General features: G+C 40.6%; 1 protein-coding gene across 1 annotated transcript; it reads right to left on the bottom strand.

Annotated features, from left to right (window-relative positions):
• Positions 1 to 3223: 3223 nt before the first annotated feature.
• Positions 3224 to 15575, bottom strand: elovl1a (ELOVL fatty acid elongase 1a). The gene is made up of 8 exons (XM_084327110.1): positions 15257 to 15575; positions 13921 to 14016; positions 12721 to 12911; positions 9626 to 9706; positions 8992 to 9048; positions 8128 to 8233; positions 3974 to 4113; positions 3224 to 3608 (listed from the first exon to the last, which is right to left on the bottom strand). Exons 2-8 carry the CDS (start codon positions 13982 to 13984, stop codon positions 3294 to 3296), a joined length of 954 nt encoding a protein of 317 aa, XP_084183236.1. The 5' UTR covers positions 13985 to 14016; positions 15257 to 15575; the 3' UTR covers positions 3224 to 3293.
• Positions 15576 to 16048: the final 473 nt, after the last annotated feature.

Here is a 16048-nt window from a genome sequence, read left to right as displayed (position 1 = left end):
ATGTTTTAAGTTGAAACTGTCTATAGAAAGTATTTGCAGATTGGGTTTGGGGGAAGAATAATAATTGTATTATTATAAAAGAAAAATGTATCTCTTTAAATGCTTATATATTCCAGGGTGGAGTGTTTTGGGCCCTTGTTTGTTGTGGTTTTGATAGTCATGGCTTTGGGCTGGTGGGGGCCCCGGGTTTGGGGTCTCGGGGATTTGGAATGTCATTGAGGCGTTTTGATTGATTGATTGATTGAAAACTGTATTAACAGATTGCAGAATGGGTACAATGCAGTACGGCTCAATACACACAATTGTTAAGGGGATGCAGACCAGAGAAAGACTTTCGTCTTGTTTACATCAGGGTCCCCCATTTTCAATTCATAATGTGATGTTCTGGTTCTCTGGGATGCTGGATTAGGGGTTCTCGTGGGCTGGGGCCCGTGGCTGTTTGGGGGCTTGGGATGTATATATATAAATTATTTATTTTCCTACTCTCCCTGTCTTGTGATCCCAATGTCATTGTTATGTATTTCAAGATATTTTATTATAATTTCTTTGATTTAATTTGTCATGCCTTAGTTTGTTATTATTATTAGTATTGTATTGTGATGTGTCTTGTTACATATGAAATAAATAAAAAAGTATTTGCAGATACTATTTGGCTTAGACTAATGAGAACCTTGTTTCTTCTCCAATATGGTGGCTTTTCAGATCTCTTCATGGTGTTTGCCCCCAACTACAAGGAGCTTGTATCTGGCCATGGATATGCCCACAACAACCTTGTCATCTGGAAGTATCCGCCTCTTTCCAAAGTGGCAGAGCTCAATGGTAAGTTGCTGGTTTGAAACATCATTCATAGCACTGTGATTACACACAGATCAACACATGTTCAGGTTTTTAATTGAAACCAGCAGACTTTAATTTTCAAACTAGTACAATTTCCACCAGTAGATCTAAGCAACTCCCAACGCTCTTTTATTGTATAGGTCACAAGGACAAAGTTCTTAACCTGACACTGAGCCCAGACTACTCTAATATTGCATTAGGTTATTATTATACATATTATTATGATGAACTGTTATACATTATCTCCACTTTGTGAATTGTTATGAAAAGCCAAACCAATCATTACAACCTTGTACTCGGCACAATGTTCCACAAATACCAGCAAGTCTGCCTTTTATCTAAAATTTGTTTTATTTCAAAAGATAAATAAAAACAATTGGAAGAAAAACTAAATATTGTACATTTACAACACATTCTCTCTTTTTGACATTGTTATTTACACATCTAGTCCTTTCAGGGGAAATAGTAAGATACTCCCAAGTAACATGGGTCATGCCAGCCAAAATGGGCTGTGTCATGCTTGAGTTTAAGAATACCATTAGTGACCCCACCCTCTTTTCTTGATTCTCCAATCACAACAGTTGTGATTATCGGATCAAGAAAAGAGGGTGGGGCTTGAGATAAGTCAATTGCCTAAGTATGTTCGAACAACATGACTCATAGTTACGTTTTCCACAACAACACTATTGAACAAAACACAGGGTCGGTTACACTAACAAGGATTAAGCCTTGTCCTGGACTAAGGATCTTCCTCAATAGAGAAGTGAAAACTGTCCTGGGAGGCATTTTACAAAACAGGATTAACAAGGTATACATATAACCGAGAAATATTTAACTATAGCCCGTCATGATGTTTTGGGTTTAAATAATCAGTAAAACAATTTTAATACTGGGTTTAATTATATTTTTGGAAGATTATCAGGCTAACTGCATAATCCTACATTGTTAAACCCCGTGGATCATGAATTCAGCATGGATTTAATCAATATTACATTCAGTTATTATACAACATCTCCAATTTGTGAATTGTTATGTTATGAAAAGCCAAACCAATCATTACAACATTGTACTCAGCACAATGTTCCCCAAATAACAATAAGTCCACCTTTAAATAAAATGGTTTTATTTCAAAAAAGATAAATAAAAATAATAAGAAAGACAAAATATTGTACATTTGCAACACATTCTTCCTCTTTTCGACATTGTTATTTACACATGTGATCTAGTCCTTTCAGGGGAAATTGTAAGATACTTCCAAGCAATATGAGTCATGCCAGCCAAAATGGGCTGTGTCACGCTCGAGTTTGAGAATACCATTAGTGACCCCGCCCTCTTTTCTTGATTTCAAGAAAAGAGGGCGGGGCTTGAGAAAGGTCAATTGACTAATTATGTTCTAACAACATGCCTCACAGTTAAGTTTCCACAACAACCCGCAATTTAACCAATTACAGGGTTTTTACAAAGCAGGACTAGCAACTTAAACATACATATATGTATATATATATATAAAAGGTTTAGTCCAGGTCTTGGATTCATCCATGCCTTTGAAATTGACCCATAGTGTGTGGCAAGTAGAGACCCGTTAAATTCATTAAGTCATTTATATCCAAATAATTGTGTGCATAAATACAGTGCCCTCCAGAAGTGAAGTCCTACTAAATTTGTTATGACAAATTTCACTTGTATATATCTGCTTCAAGTGTGACCTGTGTCAATCATTAGATTTCTAGTATTTTGTCCTGGTTTACCGTGGACTATATAGTTTACTTATCAAATATCAAGGCATTGAGACAGGGAACCCTGTATCCTTTGTGCTCCAAATATAAAATGTGCTAAAATGTGGTATAGCTGCAAGGTAATAATTTTTTTTAATTAAAGTTCAGGTTTGAACTTGCATCACCCCTGTGGTCAGAAAAAACCATATTTATCTTAATATAACGTGTTATCAAAATTGTGCGTTTCAGGGATATATACTCCCTACCCATCTCAATAGTTTGATATTTCATTAGCATGTTGCACCATAATGTACCAGAGACAATAAAAGAGCATTCATTTGAATCAGTTACATACAATATAAAAGGATAATTAACTCTACAACAAATTATGGACTTTAACTAGCTATGCAACAAAGTACACCTTTTTAGGAATAAAGGTCCTCACCCATTGATAATTAACTATCGTCTCTAAACAATAAGTAAAGAATAAAGCTCATTCCTTCTGTCATTTAAATGTTCTTAATCTTTTTTGGCCATTTCATTTTTAAGTTAAAAGATAATAATTTGAGGGTACTGCACATTTGTGGAAAGGCTGTATATATATATATATATATATATATATATATATATATATATATATATATATATATATATAATCAAAGAGTAGGAGTTTGGAATCTGTGACATTAAAAGGAGGCACTCATTCATTTCCCCCTCTCTTTGTCCTCCAGAGGCACCAGGCTAGATCTTTTTTACTTTGCTCATGACAACATCGCCATTTGTGTAGTGGCGCGCTAACCCATTCTCCTGCGGTTTGCCGACGGGGACATGAGTGAGATCACCATTGGCAGTAAAGCCGTTCCGTTTGTGCTTGTCCTCCGTGTTGGTAGGCAGTCGGTCGCCCTTTATGTAGGCCTGAATCCAGAAATTGGCGAAGAGGAAGAAGAAAAAGGTTCCATAGACCCAGATGAGGTGGATAAAGAAGCGCACCTGGTAGTCACACTTCTCCATGAAGTAGAACTGGGAGATGTGAACAGAGACCAGAACAAACTGGCTCTAGGGGGAAGACACAGGGCAAAATATAATGTTAGGTGGTTGTAAAATTGCACCTTACCTCAAAGTTTTGTACCTAATTTTCTGCATTGTACCTCACTGTTTACTCATTTTTACTACTTTAGATTGTATATTCCTCTTTACTTACAATTTTTTTTACTTACTTTCTTACTTACTTTTCTTTTACTGTATGAAGCACATCTCAGGGGCTCATACAGAACCAAGTATTTCACCGTAAAGTACATGTATTTTATTGTGATATTTAATAAACAAACAAACTTGAAACTAAAAGATCTCAAATGACAGAACTGCTAAATCCCACTAATCTACATGACACCATGACAATATATTGCATAACGGGGACGTACCAGTTGGATAGCGGTCATGTACTTCTTCCACCAGAGATATTTGTGGAAGCGAGGTCCTGCAGAGGATAGTCCATAGTAGGTGTACATGATGACATGGACCATTGCGTTCACCATGGCATGAAAGGAGCCCATTCCCCCTTCTATAGAGGCAGGAAAACACAAGTAGAAATGGTCACATGCATTTTCAAAGTCTTTCCCTTTTTATTGAAACGTATACAAAAAACTTGTAGTAAATAAGTGAGGTACATAAATACAGTATTTGGGACAGCAACAGACTTTGTGTTGGCTCAATACTCTGTGGGGGTCTGTGCCATTTCTCCTCAGGGGCAGTCGTTTAGTTTAGTAGAGACCTCGCGCCTGATCCTAACCTCAACTAGAGATTCGTTTTTTTTTTTGTGCATTACCGGTAATATGGAGTCCCCTTTGTCTCTTATTTCTAGATGTTCTGTTTCAGTGCATCTCTAGGAGGATCCGGCTGATCTCTTTACAGATCAAACTTAACGCCGCTCTTCGTAGCACGCTCGACATTTGTCGCTCCCCTTAAGTCTAAAATTAAACATGCTCCGCAAAAACAAACTCCCTGGTTTACGGAGGAAACTCGCTCCTTTAAAAAGGCATGTCGCAAACTTGAACATAAATGGCGGTCGACCAAACTCGAAATGTTCCACCTTGCCTGGAATGATAGTTTACGTAACTACAAAAAGGCACTCTCACTTGCCAAAACCTCATATTTTTCCAGGCTCATTAACGACAACAAAAACAACTAAAAGTTTCTGTCTGACACAGTTGCAAAACTTACTCAGAAACAACCAACTGCCTTAAACCATGCGTTCTCGGCTAACGAATTCATTAAATTCTTTACCATGAAAATTGATCTCATAAGAGATGAAATTGTTGGCTTACTCAACAATCAGAGTCCCTCCCAACCTCTGATGGGCTTTCCCCCTGACTTTGAATCCAGCCATATGCTATGCTGCCTTGAAAACGTCTCACTTAGTGCCCTCTCTAAATTGGTTGGCGCGGCTAAACCCTCAACCTGTCTGTTTGACCCTCTTCCAGCAACTCTCATCAAAAAACTCTTCCCAACTCTAGGCCCTGCCCTACTCAATATCTTCAACACCTCCTTGTCTACTGGCGTGGTGCCCCTGGCCTTTAAATCAGCAGTCATTTAACCACTACTTAAAAAACCGAACCTCGACCCTCTAATCTTGAAAAATTACAGACCCATCTCCAATCTTCCATTCCTATCCAAAATATTAGAACGGATTGTCGCAACGCAACTCACTGACCATCTATCAAACAATAATCATTTTTTTATCCACTTTTTCTATTTTTCTCCCATCCCAATTTCGCCTCGCCAATTCTCCCTTCATTCTCCCCTCCCCTGTCTCGAACGTTGCTAGACTATGCCTCCCACTGGTCGGCTGCAGTGAGGACCAAGCCTTGCATCACGTGTCCCCTCCGGTACACGAGGAGGCAGCTGTTGCATCTTTTCACCTGCACAGCGCGATCTCTCAGCGGCGAGGAGTAACGCGTGGGAGGCTCACGCTGCCCCCGTTGCTGCTGTACAGGCGCACCAACCGACCTGTAGGAGTCGCCGTCCACAACGTCCAATCCCCACCCACCCGCTTTCAGACCCCTAACACTGCCAATTGTGTTAGTATGAACGACCAGCCAAGCTGGTAGCAACGCCGAGAGATGGGCTCGAGTCCAGCATCTCCTGCGTTAGTGGCGAGCGCCTTGCCCACTGCGCCACTTGGCCGCCCTATCAAACAATAATCTTAATGAATCTTTTCAATCTGGCTTTAGAGCCTTACACTCCACCGAAACGGCGGTTACCAAAGTCACAAATTACTTACTGCTCTCTCGACTCAAACCTAACTTCTGTGCTCTTATTGCTTGATCTCAGTGCAGCCTTTGACACTATCGATCATTCGATTCTTCTAGGTCGGCTTGAGAATCATGTTGGCATTCGGGGTCACGCACTTGCTTGGTTTAAATCTTATTTAACTGATAGACCACACTTGGTCTATAATGATTTAACATCCGAGACCCTCCCAGTGCAATGCGGTGTCCCACAAGGCTCTGTTCTGGGCCCCTTGCTATTTTCGATTTACATGCTACCCCTCGGCAATATCATACGCAAATCTGGCATAAACTTTCATTTTTACGCTGATGACACCCAATTATATATACCTATTAAGCCAAATGACTCCTCCCAATTACAAAATCTTGAGGCTTGCCTGCTTGCCGTCAAAAAGTGGATGCCGCAAAACTTTCTACTCCTTAATGCAGATAAAACTGAGATGTTAATTGTTGGCCTCGGAGTAATTTTTTATTCCTCCCTCTGATTTAATGCACATATAAAAAATGTCACCAAAATTGCCTTCTTCCATCTTCGTAATATCGCAAAGATTCGCCCCATTTTAACTCTGGCTGATGCTGAAACCCTAATTCATGCTTTTGTCTCATCACGTCTAGACTACTGTAATGCACTTTTGTCAGGCCTACCTAATTCAAGCATCAAACATCTTCAACTCGTGCAAAATGCGGCTGCACGGATACTAACTAAAACAAGAAAATTTGATCACATCACACCAGTTTTGTCTGCCCTACACTGGCTTCCTATTCAAGCCCGATCTGACTTTAAAGTGCTACTCGTCACCTACAAAAAATTGTATGGGCTCGCACCGCTCTATCTATCCGATCTCATCTCTCGATACTCGCCCACTCGTGCTCTGCGCTCACAAAATGCGGGGCTTCTATCAATTCCTAGGGTTAAAAAGAAATCCGCCGGCCACAGAGCCTTTGTCTACCGCGCTCCCTACCTGTGGAATAAATTACCTACCGTTGCCAGGGGCGCCTGCTCTGTCGAAGCTTTTAAATCCCTGCTTAAGACCCATCTTTTCTCCTTCAACCTACCCTGATCTCACCTGGTCGGGGACTGACCCTTAGATTAATCTGTCTAGTTTAGTTAGGATGTCTATTTGCTCCCATGTCTGCAGACATGGGAGAACCTTTTTAACCTCCGTCTCGGTCTCAACCGGTCCCAATGCCACAATCACGCAAACTGTCCCGTCTCCCTGTCTCCCTGTGAGTGGCTGTCTCGGAGTGATGACCGGAGTGTTGGACGTCCCGTGATGAAGACCGGGAGGATGCGACCCTATCTGCGCCGCCCCTTCGTCTCAAATAGATCCGCTATCAGCTCTATCTTTAATCTTTCAAAAAATGTCAGTTGCTATCGCTATCAGCTCTATCTTTAATTTTAATCGTTCAAAATGTTCAGTTGCTATCTCTAACAGCTCTATCTTTAATCTTTCAAAATGTTCAGTTGGTATCGCATGCACTTATGTGTTTCACTACACACATGAGTGCATGCCTACCATCTGTTCACCTGTTTTATTGCAACACTACTATCACCGACATCTAAGAAGGGAATGGCCCTTCTAAGGTTTCTCTCCTCCACATTGCCTGTGGTGCATTTTTTCCTATTGCTAGGTTTTAGTGAGTTTTTCCTTACCTTCATATGTCTGGGAGTGTTTCATTTATTTATTTAGCATTTATTTTAAATGTTTTGGACTTTATGGTGCTCTTGTTTTGTTCTTGACTTATTGTGATGTTTCTTCTTGACTTGTTTAAAGAAGACGTGTCCGGCCCATGGGGACATTAACGTGTGTTGTCGGGCCTTACAAATAAATTTGATTTGGCTGTGGACTAAACTTGACTGTTGTGGCACAAGAGAGAACCCCCCCCCAAATCTGATCCTGGACTAAAGTAGTCATTGTATCCTTTTCCATCCCGCATAAAAAGAGTAGGACCGCCCTGGGGTTCCAATCCCGATGGACATCGCTGGTGCCATCTGTATGGACGTTAATGCCCAGTTACCTCTGCTTATACCCGACGAGAATTTTCCATATATTATTATTACTAATGATCAGTTGCCCACCTCAATGCCTATTGCACTCCTCCTGCCAGTCTTGGCCAGGACGCTCTTGTAGAAAGGGATTTCTAATCTCAATGAGACTTTTCCTAGTTAAATAAAGGGTTAAAGGTCAGGGGGTGTTGTTCCATTTATGCCCATAATGTGGGGACGTGAAGTGAAGCCCATTGAGACAGGTAATTGCGATATTGGGCTATACAAATACCAAACTTACCAGGGGTCAGGGTGATACCCCACCACCAAGTCCAAGGCATGACGGAATGGTGAAATACATGGAGAAATGTGATCTGGCTCTGTTTCTTTCTCAGCACAAAGAATACCTAGAAAGTAAAAGACAGCTAAACTCAGATTACCTTCATATTAGCAGAAGACATATAGCTCTATTGACAAGTTCTGTATGCATTACATATACAAGGCTCTAGAACGAACCGCCGCAGATTCTGAGGGTTAAGTCAAAACTCGTCCTAACTAATTATTGCAAGTTTGCATTGTGTTTTTGAAGGGATCAACAGAAAGCTGAACAACAGAGAGACTCAACAAAGGCCGGTGGGGTGAAAACACAAGCCACTGCTGAGATACAGTATGAAATCAAATGACCCTTTTCTCTCCAAAGTCTCCTCTCAAAACTGCAAGCAGAGATGTTCTGTGGTTTTCTGGGAAAGCTCGACAAACACTCTGTTGCTACCACTGATTGCCAATAAAACACATTACTATCACTGTTAACTTGTCAGGTCAAAGTGCTGATCTTATTGGTGACCAGTGGTGGCAGCACCGAGCATTCGTTGACTGGAGGATTTGAAAGGAGACTTCAGAGAGAAAAGGGTAATTTTATACTGTATTTCAGCAGCGGCTTGTGTTTTTACACCAGCGGCATTTGTTAAGACTTAAACACAATGCGAATTTGCACTAATTAATTAGTATGCGTTTTGACTTAACCCTCAGAATCTGTGGTGGTTTGTTATTGAGCTTTGTATATACATCTATGTTTTTAAGTATTTGAAACATTAGACAAAAAGGTCAAATGTGGGCCAAATGACAAAAATGCAAATCTGTTTTAAGAGAAGTAATATATCCTTACCGTGTCCAGAAGCTCAATGTATTTTGAAAAATAAAATATCCAGCTCACTCGAATCATCTGGGGATAGAAAGACAAAAACACAAGAAACATAAGTGAAGGGGATTTCTTTCCACTAGAGACAATTACTAAACCAATAATACCCCAGACACAAAAGTCAGAGCGCAAGATATGAAGCTGAAATTAGACAAAACCCCCAAGAATGTAAAAGGCAGTAACTTAAATTCTGTCATTTAACTGCTTAATATTAAATTGGCTCATTTAATTTCAGACTTATTCATGAACTCCGTGCCAGATGTAAAAAAAAATTGCCTCCATTTATCAAGCCCTGCAGTGTAGTGCTGATCTTAAAATCAGGCCGTAATGACTACAATAAAGGGGAAAATATCACTTATTGTTGACTGCCGGAAGTGTGTCCCTTGCTGGCTTTGTACACTCAGCTAAATGACTGACGAAATGTAAATTAACCTGAAATCCGATTCTAGATCAGAAAACCTACAGTGAGAAGCCTGATAAATGGCCTAGGCCCTAGAGTGTGTTTGTCCATCAGGCTAATGACTAAAATAAGAGAAAGTGAAATTTGATCTGGATCAGAAAACCTAGTGTGAGAAACCTGGCCCAGAGTGTGTTGGCTTACCCTGAGAGCCTGTGGGCTGTTGGATAAGTCACAAGGGTCGCATCTCCAGGTGTAGGTTGTGCCCCATCCCGACAGCAAGAACTAGGAGGCAAAACACACAAGTAGCCCTCATATTAGTAAATCTTTCAAGCACTGTGAAATACCACAAAAAAAGAAATAAACAAATACAAAAACAACTAGAATAATATCTTTTCCTACAGTGGGGACTAATTTATCAAGAAGAATACACACAGTATATAAATGGCTCTCAATAAAACATCTGTATGTTATGGTAAACGAGGGTAATGGTTGATCACATTTCCTGAGATACAGTATATGCACATATACAGTTTTAAAGGCGTGGCCAGTGCTACCCATAAAATGTGATTGGCCATCCCAAGATTGTAGGAGCCATTTTGATGGTGGCATATTATTTATTATTTGTAATATTATTATTGGACACCTGGTGGTGGGTTTTAGGTTTGACAGCACTGGTTAGGTATTTAGAGGGTCACAGGTGCAGTAATCAACTAGGACACAGGTAGTGAGGAGCACACCGTTCTTACCAGTAGCTCAGCAGCTCAGCAACCAGAAGCCAAGAAATACCAAATAAATATAGAATACCATATAATTCCTACAGAACCCACACTGGCAATAAATTTATGTACAACTGCAACTTCAGCAATAAACACCCCTAAACCTGGAATCACGACTGGACATCCATCATTGCTGCGTCTACTGCGTAAGATCACTCCCTATCATACCTGTGAAGTAACGGGCAAGAGAAAGCAGGACAATGGAAAGGAAAAATTGCCGTTACACAAGATGTTGTCAATGTTTATAAAGTAGTATGAACTTATTAAATATATTAGAAAAAGTGTGTTAGTTTGTCTTGCAAGCTAACTTAGCTAGTTACCAAGCTGAATGAACAACTCCAAAGCCGTTATTCACCACAAGCGCAGTCTGTTGCTAGGCTACTGATAACCGTTAGAACACTGGACAGCAGTAGACCATAAAAGGGCAAGAAAGGCTTGGCCCACAGACTTTATGGATTTACAAACGTGCATCTACCTTTTTTTTTTTCAACCTGGGTATATGACAGCTATTCCGCCGGAGTCCCTTCGGAGAACAAACTATTCAGGGTGCGTAAGAGTTGTGTATATACTGTGTTTTTCTTTATGTACCGTTTGTATATATGTAGCCTATATATAAATCTGTGTATATGTAAAGTATTATATGTATTGTTTAACTATTTTTTTTTTTACCTTTATTTACCCAGGGTAGGTTATCGGAGCCTGAATGCTCTTTTTCAGCAACGCCCTGCTTCACATTCACACAGTTCCATTCACACCTGGGAGCTGCCCAGTACAACCACAGTCAGACACTGTTGGCCACTGAGCAACTCCACTGGAGCAGTTGCGGGTTAAGTGCCTTGCTCAAGGGCACTTCAGCGTTTAGTATTGAGGGACAGGAGTGTGTTATAAATTCTGCTATAATTTGATTGATGGCAATATGCAACAGGTGTTATGTCACGTGGGTTTGTAGTATGGATTATAGGATTTAAGAGAGCCTTTGTTCAAAACATCACAGCAGAAAATAGGAAGCTACTTGGTGTGTGGATCTCTCCATTTCAACTCGCCAGGCATTTTATGAACCAGCACCGATCTTATTGGGCATTGGGATGATTTTTATTTTTTATTTTTATTGTTTCTTATATGGCGCTAGAGGAAAGGTCATGGGGTCACCAAAATGGGGTCACGGTACTGTTTTCCAAATGGGAGAGGGAGCAAAGTGTGCGAGTGCAACTGTGGTGCTGAAAGGACAGCAAGACAGTTTGTTGAAATAGTGGTGATTACCGTACTTTTCGGACTATAAGCCGCGGCTTTTTTCCCCATTTTTCGACCCTGCGGCTTATATAACGGTGCGGCTTATATGTGACTCGACGTGACCAAACTCGAAAATGTAAACATCTAAATATTGCTTTTTTGACTGCATTGAAATTTTATTTATCTGTTCCCTTATTTGCTAAACTTAATACAACTTGTAAATGAGTTAATGCTTGTTATTTGTCCGACAGTATTGTGTCCCAATGCTAATTACATATGGTAATTAAACATTAAAACACCTGCGGCTTATAGTCCAGTGCGGCTTATATATGTACACATCATTCAATTTAGCTGCTGCGGCTTATAGTCAGGTGCGGCTTATAGTGCGAAAAGTACGGTAAGTGTGGAAAAAGCAAATCCATATCAGATATTGGAAAATAAATGGGCCTATCTGGGACAATTATTACATCACTTACATTAGGATACATTTTGTGGTGAATTAAGCCATATAATATACAGTGAGGTGATAGGTGGTCAGACTACTGCTTGACCTTACTCCTAAAACCCACCTCACCCCTGCCCATTTTGACATAGGATGGCTTAGAGTAGACGACAGAGTACAGCAGCTTGCAATGGGCCTTGTCTACAAGATACATGTCGAAATACTTCCCAAAGGTCAGTGAATTCCACGACCACAACACCAGAGGGAGTTCCACAAATCATGTTCAACCCAGATTGGGCACAAACAAGGGACTAAACACGTTTTGCAATTATGCCACAACAATGTGGAACACCCTACCCACAGCCGTAAAATAATGTGAATCCCTACCCACCTTCAAAACAGCCCTCAAAGAGCACCTACAAGAGGCTGCAATTCGAAATTGGCCCCTGTAAATGTCCAAACGTACAGTTTCCTCCCCCTCGAATGTATATAGTTTCTGTTAGGATCTCTGGTAAACAGTACTGTATATTTGCACATCTTGTATGTCATAAATGTAACAGTACTGTATATCTGTATGTCATAAATGTCATGATATATATCTGTATATCTGTATGTTGTGTATGTCATAAATGTCATTATGAATTGAAAATGGGGGACCCTGATGTAAACGAGACGAAAGACTCTCTCTGGTCTGCATCCCCTTAACAATTGTGTGTATTGAGCCGTACTGTATTGTACCCATTCTGCAATCTGTTAATAAAATGTTCAATCAATAGGTCTACATCAAACGACGACTAGTTGGTAGATGCAAAAATAAACGTGTTAACATCCCTGCATACAGTACTCACCTCAATAACTATATACGAATTCAGTAGAACCATGGAGAAGTTGTAAACAATCATGGCTGTGTTGAGGCGATAGGGCTTGCGATTGGCCATGAGATACGGCCCAATGTACACAGAGAGGAAAACATAGGACAACAGAATGGTGGTCATCTGTATGGGGCTCTGCATCAATGGATAGTCTTTCACTCGAGCATCTGTGAACAACAAAGACGCATACCTATTAATAACATAGTCGGAGCATACAGCTTACTTTTTCACCATCCAGCTACTGTGGCTGGTGGATTCACGAGTCAGTAAAAAAGAGAAAAGAAAGGGGAATGACAACCATTTTAAGAATTCACATATGACTGCTGTCACTTTGTATATCGAAAATAATTTACTTTTCAAGAACTGAGGAAAAACAACCCCATGTTCAGATTGACACATGTACTTTGGAAATTGACTGATTGAGTTAATTTGATTTGACTGGAGATACAAGGTTTTCACCCGACAGCAGCGACATACTAGTATGCTAGTTGAGTCAGTGTTGTGAATGTGCACCAGTCTCTCCTGAAGCTAGAAATCAGAGAGAGAACCCTTGCCCCGTAAATGGGCACAGACTTTGAGGGGCCATGAATTATTAAAAGATGCTGTAAGTGCTTTAAACAGGTAAAATAATCTGCAAGTGCATTAAGCAAATCTGGCTTTGCAAGATTTCTTGAAATAAGTACAACATATCTAGGGTTCCCTCTCCTGATTGGATAAAGTGGAATGGTTTACTGCAGAGCTGAGGGACAGAGACCCATGTTACTGACAAACACTATCAGTGATGGCGGTCAGTAAAGCTATTGAACACATATCTTAACAAAAAAATACCACTTTAAGCCAGGTTATCACATGCAAATGAGGTTTATGTTCTAGTTTTGCCTCTGAACCAGAATGTATAACCCATTTTGGTATAAGAACACAAAAACATTTTATGGGCCCACAAAATCATTGTCTCATTCATTGACTCTATAGAGACAATGGCCTCAGATTTCACACCCAGGCTACTTTGCAAATGCAAGTGTTCTTCTCATTTCTAGCTCCAGGAAAGAGTGGACAGATTGAACACAGGTTGGCTACCTGACAAAGTGGCTAATAGAATTGACCAGACATGTCAAATGAATGAATATAGCAAGCAAGCTTATAGCAGTAGAAGAAAGAAAAGAAAAAAACACTCACCGGTCGTCCTCTTCAAAAGATAGTCGTAGCCATTCAAAACATTTGATACAACTTCGTCCAGCATGGTGACTGCCTCTTATATGTGGACTAGAGCACCTGAAATAGGGGGAAAACATGTTAAAAACGTAATGTTCCTCCATGAGGAGACAGCTTGAGCTAGAGAGTTGCCTCTCTGCTGACTGAACAAACAGGAGACAGCTGCACAGGTTCATCAAACACCCCACACAGACAGTGTCCCCTTGTAATGACACAACAGCAAACAGATGTAAACCGTAGCCTACTATGGTGGGATTAATGATTCTTCATAGAATTGTCCAAAATAATTGTAGCACCGACCAGTCTAACAACAAAGGTTGTTTCACCCGTAAAGAAAATAGTTTTTCCTTTCAATATCCAGTTAAACGAGGGAAATAAAAACGTTTTTTGTATCATGAAGGATTTGTATAGCCAGGCTACTACAACTGAACTCGGAATGATTATATGCGGTCGGTGTGGTTCAAACAACGTGCCATTCTCTGTCATTGACTAACAGAGCCAGTCAAACAGGTGAGACCGATAGCAGAAACTATAGCCTGGCCCCTGGAACGGCTGATATTCCATACATTGCATGTATTCCATTTATGTAGGATGTAGTAATGTCTTGGGGACTCTGGGGAGGGGGGCCGGGTTCATTCATGTGGTGGGTGCTGCTGTTTTGCCACGCCGTCGTCGGCATCAATACAAAATGTGGTCCGTGTGAGTCGTGGAAAAGTAGTTTTTTTTTTTTTTTTTTTTTTTTTACTAAATATACGTTTTCTGAGAGAGCTTTCAAATTATATTAATAATGAATTTGATATGACAATAGCTCACCCGCCAATCACAGCAATTACTTATTGGGTGAGTAAACACAGAGCGCGACTAATTAGAATGCCGCGGGGGGAACCATCCCAATAAATTATTACACGGAGCGTTCTATGGCTGTATGTATGGAACGTATTCATTGTATGGAATATGAGCCATTCTGGGGCTAAAGTCAAGTGAACCCATCTGGCCTGGCGGGTCATTCATCTGAACTGATAGGTGACAGCGGAAAATACACACAGCAAGCAAAAACAAAGTAAGACAGGAAACTAAATTAAAATACAAAATAGTATTTGTAGACATCATCTTTGTGTCTAAACCAGAGCAAGCTTAGCCTACCAACGACCGATCTGACCACAATGCAGTAAAAACGGACATGTGTCATCCTATAACCAAGAGGCTAAAACTATAAATGGTTTAGCACATGTAAAACAATGTACTAACAACAGCACATCCGAAACTGTTAGGCCTAGCTGTTGTGTTAGCAGCAACTCACCTGCTGAGCGGGTCACACCTCAGCTCCGTCTCCTCTCTCCTAATCACCAGTTTACACAGACGGGACAGACACCACTGAAGCTCAATGCGGAGGCCACAGTGCTGCCAGTGCAATGATACAAATGTTGACTGGATCAGTGTAATCCCTGCCCTCGGGTTGTAGCTTCTTGGATATCCTCAAATATTTTCTGGCTCAAATAATAAATAAAATAATAAATATTTTCGCTCGAATAATGTCACTATATCAAGTTAGAGCCAGGGAACAGCTCATATGAAAGAGAGCAGACGTATAGTTTTGACAAGGCAGTGGATTCATTCAACTCAATTTAAACCCAGGGCCCAGCATACTACTATAAGGGCAGCGAGTTTCAGGGCCACACCCTGTTTCAAACCTAAGCCCCACCTCGAGGAAGTCACTTTGCCTGTTTGTGATTGGCTCCTTCTTTTCAATGGAAGTTAAAGGGGTTGGTTTAGATTAGTCTCACGTGGTCACATCTTACCTCATCAATTCCAGAGACGTGAGGCATCTATTGACTGGCGACTATAGGTTGGTTCTGGTAAGTAGGGGCAGTGGGCGAGAGAAGCAGTAACAGGGGAGGTGAATAGCCCCTTTGTTAAGCAATAGCACCATCAGCACTCCTGTATGAGGATAACTAACCTGAATAATGACGTGTGAAGCAAATAAATGTACTGAAGACATAATGTTAGGGGGGGAATGTAAATACTGGGTTTTGCAGCAGTGTATGTAGTATAATCACTGCCTGATTTCCCCACTGTGAAGATCAAGGGATTT

Source organism: Notolepis coatsorum (genome assembly GCF_963971535.1).
Source record: "Notolepis coatsorum genome assembly, chromosome: 13".
Taxonomy (NCBI): domain Eukaryota; kingdom Metazoa; phylum Chordata; class Actinopteri; order Aulopiformes; family Paralepididae; genus Notolepis; species Notolepis coatsorum.
This window is presented reverse-complemented; position numbering and strand designations above follow the sequence as displayed.